The 10,942-nt window shown below is 38.2% G+C and overlaps 1 protein-coding gene across 2 annotated transcripts; it reads right to left on the minus strand.

Annotated features, from left to right (window-relative positions):
* Window positions 1–235: 235 nt before the first annotated feature.
* On the minus strand, window positions 236–10,821 carry LOC110833209 (PP2C-like domain-containing protein CG9801). Of its 2 annotated transcripts, XM_022070987.2 has the most exons (9): window positions 10,531–10,821; window positions 9,864–10,096; window positions 8,694–9,173; window positions 6,539–6,849; window positions 5,693–5,894; window positions 4,016–4,188; window positions 2,850–3,130; window positions 2,243–2,423; window positions 236–1,601 (listed from the first exon to the last, which is right to left on the minus strand). In XM_022070987.2, exons 1-9 carry the CDS (start codon window positions 10,659–10,661, stop codon window positions 1,509–1,511), a joined length of 2,085 nt encoding a protein of 694 aa, XP_021926679.1. In that variant the 5' UTR covers window positions 10,662–10,821; the 3' UTR covers window positions 236–1,508. The 2 variants fall into 2 exon arrangements, with proteins under 2 accessions (XP_021926679.1, XP_021926680.1); XM_022070988.2 differs by lacking the exon at window positions 8,694–9,173 and having other exon boundaries at window positions 10,531–10,819.
* Window positions 10,822–10,942: the final 121 nt, after the last annotated feature.

Raw genomic sequence — 10,942 nt, forward strand, 5'->3', positions numbered from 1 at the left:
TCACCTGTGGGGCTCCACTGATGTTAATTTAAGGACAGCTGGCATGCAAAATAATACATGCATGTTTCAGTTATTATCCTGCATCCTCGCCTTACCATTATAGCCCCCACAAAGACACAGACAATGCACTTAGAATTTTTGGATTGGACATCACACACACACATTTACAGAAAAATTAATGTTAATTTAGAGTGGAAACTCCTTCAAAAATTACTATACCAGCTTCTTATAGCAATTATGTACTATAATTTCACTTTATTGCACTAAATTAATGAAGATACATTTTTCAAATAACCTTGTAATTAAAAAAAGTATATTTGTTAAAATATATTAAAGTAACATAGGCTCTAGGCTATAGGCTCTACATTGGTGAATCACGTTATGTGGTACTGCAGCAGAATACGAAAGGCGGAGAGCAACCACTGCAGATAAATGACTCAACAACAGTTTAGATTCATTTAGCTCTCTCATGTAACAGAAATACAGCTTTATAATACATATTATGTCATATATATATATAAACAATTCAGTCAAATAAGAAGAAATACTTGATATCTAGAAGCATCTAAAATACCTCCATATTTTGATATACGTAAATGCTGTTAATCATAATGGAATGCCATCAACGACATGCTTGTCGCCTCTCATCACTGTAAGATCCAAGGCTCACCATAACTTTGCGGCGAACAGTGCTGCCAAATGGAATAAAAATGCTGCTCAAAATTATCACAAATTTGCAGACCGCCAATCATATCATTTCACGTTTCCCAAGTAGCTATTTGTAAAGTTGGTACCACTGTTAATTACTGAGTAGCTGTTGCTGGGACAAAAACAAAAAAGCAACTATTTTCTTCGCCACTTTTTCGATCTTGCCTGTATAACCAATTCCTTACTGCACGTCAACTATTACCACCCAAAGAAATGTTTCATTTATAAGAAATATTTGGTGTTATTTTTCTTGCTAGTCTCTTCTTGGGTCCTAGCTCTGGTTACTTTTGCGTCTCAAATTGCCGTGTTACACGTATGAAGAGTGAAAAACAAACTGCGCTGTGACAACAGGAAGCAGTGGAAAAGCAACAGTAACATTAAGAATGCATAGCAATGAATTAACTTTATGCGCAGTTACATCTAGCAATACCATAATTATTCAAATAAAAGACATTTTTCTAAATAAAAATTCAGTTCTTTCTTCTGACGCATATTATGCTCATTATTCTGTTTCCTGGCTAACCCATAAATGCACCTCTTCATATACAATTTAAATGTCTCTATTATATGCAGGCTCAGGGCTTCAACGTTAAGACTCGTAGCTGCCTCTCTCACTCTTTCTTCACTTTATACAAGTTTCTCTCACGTGTTGTTGCACGCATTCAAAATTGTGACTAGTTATTAGTGTCCAGAGCCGAATACTTAAACATTTGAATAAATATGGTACTGGATCCATAATGCATAAGAGACAACCTGGTAAAAAACTTTCAACTTGCGGCCATCGCCAGGTTCAGCGTCTTCTAGAGAACCGTCTCCACCAACAAGTCATCGTCGCTGCGAATATGTGGAGCTGAAATTCCTCCGTCATTTTCATTGCCTCTGTAAACACCAACCTGTAAACAGAATTAACTTACCTGACATCTGAGGTTGTCATGAAGTTATACGAGTTCAGATTGTCTTCTGAAGGAAAATGCAGCCTCCATCTCTGGGGTTAACCCTAAAGATGAAAGCAGATATTCCTCTGAAATTATGGTATTTACTTTAGACTACCGTCTTATAACGAAGGCCACAATCTGAATAAAATACTGTCACAGATAAATTTTGCACAAGACACTCGTATTTCAAAAGTATAAGAAATGAAAGTGGTAAAATGCCCAAACTTTGATAAAAAAAGAAGACATTTTAGAAATTACCATTAAAAAATATATTCATGGCAACCTGAACCCTTTAGTGATTATAGAGTGTGCATATAAGAGGTAACATTTTCAGCACCTCATGTTGCTTTTATTGCGCTTTGTCGCTTGTACTGGCATTCAGTGGTAGCAACCAAAGAAATGACGCTGCTCCTAGCTGGTTGTCAGCAAGTGACACAGACCTTTACCTCAAAATTTACCGTGATAAATGCACGGGCAATTAAGTCCGTTGTAATACAGTTCACAGCCTCTGAACATCTAATTTCTCTGCTCTTAACACCTACTAAATCTACCGAATTTCATGCAAATCAAATATACAGCACCTGTAGTACATTTACTACCTGGTAGGCTACAACGGTGGCATGGTCCAGTTTGCCAGGAACCATAGCAAGTTTCTCGCACACTTTCCTGCGTCGAGATCGCTGTTCAGCCCTGCTTAACTCCGTCACTTCTGTGCTGCCTTCTACTGTGGTGTAATACAAGTCAGGATCTTCAAGAATGTGACGCTTGGCAGCTGTCAATCTGTCAACATTACACTCAATCTTTCATCATTTCTAACAGATAAGAAAATACTTTTTCAAACATTTGTTCCCTTCTTTAAGGGGGGGCTCTCTTCAGTTTTAACACCAAATCACATTTTTCCCAATATCTGCTTAATCCCTGGAATAGTTTTTAAGTGGCACCCTGTCAGAACTAGCAGCTACATTTAAATGGCAGCTAGTTCCTAACATCTCGGAGATGCGGTACAGCAGTCAGTGTCTTTATCGAGTATTGTTAAGTGCACACATCAAATTTGTAACAGTGGTATATTAGATGCAAACCAACATGAGTCATACCACAGTAACCATGGAGTGAACAAGAAAAGAAACAGCCACAAGAAAGAACAGCTTCTGATACTATCTAACGTAAGATATTCTCCTTGAGGCCCAGGTAGAGGCCCCCACCCACCTGGTAGCAAAGTCCAGAAGCATCTCACACAGTGTCTTTGCATCCTGGCACGGCGGTCCATTACCAGAAACTCCATTCTTCAGTAAATCATCCATCCTCAGCAAAGAAAGTTCATGACGCTGGTAAGCTTGAACAGTGGGTAGAGAACTTGAGGAAGGGAAATCTTCACAAGGGAATTTAGAAGTACCATGGTTGGCAGCAGTACAAGATGTCTTGACTGTACCAGGTGGAACTTTCAGATTTAAATTTTCTGAAGGTGGAAGTACAGCAAACTTACCAACCTAGAAACATGGAGAAACCATGTTATTCTATCAAACTGTTTCCAGCTAAAAGAAATGGAAAACAATTTCTTTAACAGAAAGAAATTCCACACCCAAATCTCAGAGGAACACCTCGTAGGTATATACAGAATGTTCCTGAAACACAAATTATTTATTTCATTTCAACTACAAGCAGCCATATTAAGTTGTGTGTGATGTTCTGCTACAATCACTTAAGAGTTTTTTTCTGTCGAAGTACTACGCATCTGCTTCCACTCTGCGGCAAGTAGGCACTTGACAGCATAGTGTACTGTGGGATTTTCTCATGCTTGCAGCACGCACAGTTAGTACGCAGATTAACAAGGGTTTCTTATATACCAGAGAGACACAGCAGCTTGTGGTAGCAATGACATTGCAACAACATAAAACTATTGCTTAAGAAACAATATTATCTATCACCTGCATTGTTAAAATCCATAATCAAAGAGGGTATATAAATTCAGATTGCAGAACATGCAAACTGTACATAGAATTTATGCTCTTGAAACACATCTGCAGTTGTACAAATTTTTTAACCCCTTGCCAATTCCATTTAACACATTAGTCTGTTGTACTATCCTGCGTGTACTTAAATTCAAAATGAGATTTCATTACATTCTATGTTAGAAATGGCAGGCTTAATTAAAAAAAGTAACTTTTCCTCAAAATTTATACTTTCAGCACAAAGGCACGATATTTCCACCATTTCAACATTCACAAGGCTAGCCCTGAAAGGGGTAAAGTCCTCATTTGGAATACATTTTTCCCCCATCATTATTCATCTTCTTCTACATGCGTCCTCTCACTTCTATACATCTTCCTTTACTAATTTCCTCATTACTTATAATTTTATGCAAGTGAACTCACCACTGGGTCAAAGTTATCTGAAACTCCATCAGACGTGATGAATACGATATCTCCAGATTCCACTTCTGTCATAGAACAGGTTAGATTGTTGAGCTCTGGATTTTGTCCATCCACTGGACCCAAAGCTCCCAGGGCATCCCGCATGTCCCGCATGCAGTGGATATCATGGGAACCTGCATTTATCACACAAACCGAGTACATGCCACATCTCTACACAAAACACAAAATTCTCTTGTAGAACAGACCCCACAGGTTCATTATCATTTTCACAAATGCCCACAACAGATCCCTATGTTAAGCCAGATGAATCCAATCCATACCACCACATCTTACTTTTCTTCGCTCATTAAAATAATAGCCCTCTCACCTGCTTCTTACGCTTTCCAAGCATTTTCTGTCCTTTAGGTTTTTCCAACCAACATTTTGTATGAATGTATTAACCTCTTCCATCAGTGCAAAATGATCTGCCCTTCTCATCCCTTTGTCTCACCACCCTAAGAATAATCTGCAAAGAGTGGGAACTAACAAGATCCTCATTACATAATTTTCTGCAGTCTCCCATTACTAATCCCTCCTTAGGTTCAAATATTTCCCTCAGCAATCCACTGTCAATCTCCCATAAAGCATGTTCTTACCTTAATGCAACAACCCATACTTCATACAACACAAAACAGCAGGAAAAATTATAGTTTTGTGCATTATAACCCTTTTGGGTTGGAAAAAAAGTTCACATTAAAAAAATGTTTTTTTCCTGGCTGAAATACAAATTCTTATGTACAGGAAGTAAAATGCTGCGGTCAGCCTTGCCACAGTTAATGCGGCAGAAACATGCATACAGGAACACAGCAACAAGCTTGGTCCAAAGCCAAGATTATAAGTTCTTATTCCTTCTATCGAGAAATAAGCACAAAAACAAAACAGTTAAACGTAGGACAAAACAAACTGTAACTAGAAAGAGTATCTTATGTGTTGTCGATACAAATGCACCAAAGAATATTTTCTGTATTAAAAGTAAATACTTTTGGCAAATTCATCTTCAGTAAATTTAAGTTACATACATCAAAGGAAACTAAAAAAAGGGAGTTAATTACCAAACTAAAAGTTCTGACAAGTGCCACGTCAGATAAAGCCCCATAGTGAGAAACGCTGGCTGGTACATCCTGACACACCCTTCATGGACAATTACGAACACAGTTTTTGTGGAAATGATAACTGGATAGGGAAAACCAGGGAAGAAAAACACCAGGCCCAATTTCACTGTGCCCCACACATCGAATACATACTGCCCTGGGGTTTAATGTAAGCCTTTGTAATGAGAAGGCTAAGTCTGGCGACATAAACAATGGTACAGCCGCACGACTACAAACAAAGGTAAACAAATGCAAGGCAGCAATTACTTTGTTTCTAAAGATGAAGGCATAAAAAGGTAGAAACAGACGTAAATTATGTCAGTATGTGCTTATTCTTTGGTTAAATCGGATTCAAATTACATAAGATTTGGTGGAACACAATTCTGACAAAAGTCAATATGTTCACGTTGGACTTCTTGGTTGTAACATCCTGAAGATGGAGGCAGCACATTCCTCTTAAATGTTGGTAACCACCTGTAAGTCTCCATGCTGCAACTCTGAAGACACTGCACAAGAACCTCAAATCTCAGAAAGTAAATATACTCACCCTTGGTGATTTCCCTGACACCATGTTGTGCGCTGTACACATATGAGAGGCTATCACCGACATTACAGATACAGGTCACGAACCTATCTGAATCTGCTAATGGCAATACTAGGGCTGTGGTAAGAGTGGTCAACATCCCAGCTTCCTGAAGTATTAGACTGTGCGCTGCGTGGAATGATCGCAGCAATGATACAAACACTTCCTGTTAGACAACACACATTTAGTAAAAAACAAGCAAATACATGCACTCCGTACACTTCAAGCAGTATTACATTAAAACATTTTATTTGATTATGTATTTCATAAATTGGAGCAATGCACAATGAACAGACTTCCCCTTGATGATACGCAACAGACGAAAAAGACACAGAAAATTGTCCCCATTACAATTTACAGACTGCAAAGATGCCAAAAGACAGGGTCATGCAGTCTGATGTTTTGATATCAAAGGAAATGATGACCAGTTCTAAATTAAATGGAATTTTATGCTATGTATTCATTTTTGGGACTTACATATTATATAATTTTCTATATAAGTTAAGTGAACCATCAGGAATCTTCCCAAGCTAAACTTTGTGTGTCAATGTGAAACACGGACAATTACTGAAATGAATAAACTACAGCGGTCAAGCTTCACTCTGGTAAACAAAGCCAACTTTCATCTACCTTGGCTGGCGAGGATGGTTAGGGGGTTACTCAAGTCAGCAGCATCACAGGCGACATACACAAACTATGTGTTCTAGTGCAGTAGTAATATGAGAATTCATATTCAAGAAAGGACTTTGTTGTGGCACAATGATTAAAACTTACGATCATTAACTTCAGAATAAAATATATGTCACTCACCGTAGTATTCGTAATGTTACCAGAAGTGAACACTGCCTTATTCAGATAGTCTACACAGCCATGGACAGCACTTCTAGCAGCGATACAAGCCTTCTCACCCCAATTCACTCCATCAGCAAGTGTCAGTATAGCGGAATTGGTTCTAGCCACAAGGGCAAAACAGTCGGCTATCGGGCTTCCAGCGTGCTGTTTTGTTAGAGGGTGCCTCTCATACAGTGTCGTGGCAGCGCCATAAGCTCTGGGATGGGGCCGAGACCAATCTAAAACGCCTGCTACTTCTGAAGGTGGAGAGGACATCTGCTGAACTCCATCTGTGGGACATCACTACAGTGAAAATATATGTGCATACAGACGTAAACAAACAGTAGGAATAAAATATTTGTATGAAGATTTGACGTTCTCACAGCCGTGAAGAATCGACGTTGGTCTTCTGGGTTGTAAACGTAACCAGCATGAATAAATAAAATACAAAACACATATTGAACAATCATACAAAAATTGTTCGTATGCTGGATATGTGTTAACAAACTTCTCTTTCCCCGACTCTGAGAGCTCTACAAAATCATGATGCAGAAATGTTGTCACGGTGAGATGTGATTTTCTCAATTTAAAGATGAGCATTTTGGTAACACAGCGAAGGTAGATAAATCAAACAAATGCAAATATACATAAAACATGTGTTCCTTATCTACTGGATTAAGAACAGCAGAAAACGGGAAGCGCGTGTATGCCAGCACAACGCACGTTTACCTCCATCCCAGAAAGAGACACAATAAAAAGTTCATAAGTTAAAGCTGCAACAAACACAACTGGACAGAAAAATGGAGGTAAGGATAGAAATCTGTGCCTCAAATAAACATATAAGTACACAAGCAATAAGAACAAAAAACGTCATGTGTGCTGTATGTCCCATGAAGTGCTAAAAAGAAAAAGAATGAGTGGAAGAATGCACGCCCGTTACTGTTTGACCAGAAATAAAAATTCTATCACTCTTCTCAAAAACAGCTCATTATATGAAGAATATGTTCATCTCATTAACACACGCAGGTCCTGTTTTCAATGTCAACCCAAACAAATTGCAAAATAAGATGGCTGTCTTCTTCATTGTAACACCATGTAGTCTGGTAGAATTGTACCAACGTTTCAGTGGTTCTTGCTGCCTCCATCATCAGGGCAATCTGGGCACTCATCACCCTGATGATGGAGGCAGCAATGACCTCTGAGACATTGGAAACATTTCTACCAGACTACACAGAACTGCAATCCAGAAGTCATCCATCTTTGTACTCTCCACCGTGAGAACCTCATAGCCCAGTGGTATTCAACCTTTTTTGTTCGCGTACCCCCAGATATAATTTCTCTTTAACTTTGTACCCCCAAAGTTGTTGGTGTATAATTCAAGTTATACATAGTATATAATCTACATCAAAATAAATTAAATAAATTACATTACTGATTATTCAGTGTTTATCATAAAATAATATATATTTTTTTAAATTTCATGTACCCCCTAAGATGTCTTCGCGTACCCCAGGTTGAATACCACTGTCATAGCCTATTAAATTTCAAAAGAAATGCACAGCTATAAAAAAGTGGTCTCAAGGAGAAAATATTTGTAGAAAAGGGCCATGTACATCCTTGCTTTGGATTTTCTTACAAAAAATGTAACATCCAATGTAAACAATTTTTGAATGAAGAGCAGTAATTCAATAAATTTATCACTACTGCTTGAACTGCTACAAAATCAGCCACTTTCCTTTAGCCAATTATATTCCTAGTACAAAAGTGAAACAGCAGACAGATGACCCCATAACAGAAAATCCATGCCCTAGCAAACCTGAGAAATTGGATGTGGTATAACACAGTATCAATTTGAGATAACATTATTCATTTCCAAGTAACAAATTCTGAGCAGAAAACAAGTTACATTGACTGCATGATCAGGAAGTGTATCAAAGTCAGGCTCAGTTCATGAAAGCACTTTCAAGAAGAACTAGCAGCAACGTTAAACCATCACGAACAGATGAAGTAATATCGCTACAAGTGCGCATGCCAAGTATCGTAACATCTCAACATACCACGTTCTGTCGGTCAATCTAGCAGGCAGAGTAATAGCTACACTTCCAAGCAGGCAATATTACAATACCAAACTTACCACCATGCCTCTGGCTACCATTGATGATTGCCGTAGCAGCACTGCCTCGAGCCAGAGGCGCACTTTTTGATTTCCTGATGGGAGTGAATCCACTGAAGGTCGTACAGTTTGCACCAGTAGCATATTCTGCAGGAGGTGGTATCACAAAATCTAAAGGTGAACTTTGTTTGAATATGGATTCAGACGCTTCTTGCACCTCAGAGTTCCCATTCAGTTCCGCAGCACAGGGATCTGTCTTTAAAATATCTATGGCTTGGAATACTGTATCTTCCTCTGGTCTTATATTCAAGTTAGAATCCTCTTCTGTTTCTGCAGTGGTCTGCAGGTCTGAGACACTTGTATGAATAGACCTTTTACCGACGCTGAACACAGAACCAGCTGCACGAATATGCATCACCGAGTTGTCTATGGGATGTGCTGGTGGTCTTATGGTGAACCACCGCCCATATCCTGGGCTGAATATACAGTCACTAGATGACACTGGAGGAAGGAAACCCATCACCATGGACAATAACAAACAAAGAAACGTCAAAGCCTAACTTATTGAGGCTATAAAAACAGTGAACAGCAAAGGAATAGCTCAGGCAGATGCTACTGAAGGCTCAAAATTTTGTAAATAAATGCAATAAAACAGAGTAAAGCCATAAACAAGAATTAGCATAACTTTTCAGAATGTAATGTATAATGAAATATAAAGGAAATTGTTAATTAACAGCCTATACCATGTAATCACCCACACTGCTATGGTAACAACTGCAACCTTAATGCAAGCATAAAAACAAATAACCATGGAAAGTTATATTGCATTATGCAGTACAGATAATGTCCAAAGTCACAAATGCAAAGCCAAAATATTCTCTCCTTTTAATATTCCCACAAGTTAATGTAAATTATATTGCATGTATTAACACTCAGAGGTAATGTCATCAGAAGCCTCCTTACTCTTTCTTATTTTCATGGTTTATCACAGATTAAATATATATTACTAATTCAAGACCATTGTGACCATAAATTTTCTTACTATTCTTTTCATATTCAACAAACTCACTTATTGTTCATTCCAATTTGAACCATTGCATGAAATATAAAATATGGATCATATTTCAGAGAAACAGGTTATACACTAGAGTGAGATTCTACTGTAGTTGCACAAGTGTTACAGTGCTGTACCTGTGTTCTTACGCTCCTGGTCAGACACATGCTGCTGAATGTCAATATAATCAACATCAGGGTCACTTGTAGAGAGGTGGCGTTGGTGACGATTAACCATCGTCAGCCCCCCATCTGGACCAGTAACAGCAGAAAATTGATTGCCCAAGATGATTGTACCAATGTTCTTACGTGGTAACTCATGTGGATTTCGACCATGAAGGATGACAGGTTCCGTCTGCTTTACATCATGCCTGTTACAGCACAACCAAACAACACTCTTAGAGATGAATAACAACGTTGTGAAGGTTGCATTAGACTCCTATAGTTCTGTAAGAATATAACGCAAACATCTTACTGTTCAATTCATATAAAAAGAACAATTTATTTGAATTGCTTGTTCTCTGAAAATGTTCCTGTCTTGAATAAATCTGCACTACATACAAAAAAAACAATATGAACAGTTCTGTACTGGGTAACTGTCCATATAAAACACGCCAAGATCATTTGAAAATAATTACACAGGTTGCCTTGAAGTTTAATATCACACAAAAACCTCATGGCCACCTTGCATTACCTTGGATTAGAACAACGTAATTAAAAACTGTCAGGACCAGTCTTAAACGCAAAATTCATCCACCATGTTAAGACAATACCAACGCATTAAAACAAATATTGTACCACTTACCCGCTAAGGTATCTTTGAATGAAACAGCCCGATGAAGGGCCAGAATCAATCTGATCGACATTTTCATTTTGATTGTTTACCGAAAGCTGACGAATAAATCCTGCAACCTTCTTCCGCAAAGAAGGCATCATCTATAATAAAACAAATTATCAATATAATGACATTTTGACTGCTTTCACGCCAATTACACGACCAGTCACTGATTTAATCAATAATAAACTGAAGAAAATTCGATGACAGCAACATCTCAAACGCCATTTTTTTCGTCCCTCACGCTTCTTGACCTCCACTGACGGACCACCTACATGGTTACCTCCGTTGGAACATACCACATTCAGAAATTGACGTTGAGTATGCTTTAACAAAATCAAAATGCTAATATTACAATTAAAGCCATCTACATTCAAAAGCA

This window comes from Zootermopsis nevadensis, unplaced genomic scaffold, assembly GCF_977971745.1.
Source record: "Zootermopsis nevadensis isolate Lab colony 2312 unplaced genomic scaffold, Znev_1.0 Znev_ptg000025l, whole genome shotgun sequence".
NCBI classification, from domain to species: domain Eukaryota; kingdom Metazoa; phylum Arthropoda; class Insecta; order Blattodea; family Termopsidae; genus Zootermopsis; species Zootermopsis nevadensis.

What these genes read in the sequence shown, in the direction of transcription:
- LOC110833209 (XM_022070987.2), bottom strand. Translation starts at nt 10,661, where the DNA reads ATGATGCCTTCTTTGCGGAAGAAGGTTGCAGGATTTATTCGTCAGCTT. An exon ending in TGGTAGCCAGAGGCATGGTG is followed by an intron (nt 6,850 to 8,693) that starts GTAAGTTTGGTA and finishes GATGTCCCACAG; the next exon opens with ATGGAGTTCAGCAGATGTCC. An exon ending in GTAACATTACGAATACTACG is followed by an intron (nt 5,895 to 6,538) that starts GTGAGTGACATA and finishes GTTGTCTAACAG; the next exon opens with GAAGTGTTTGTATCATTGCT.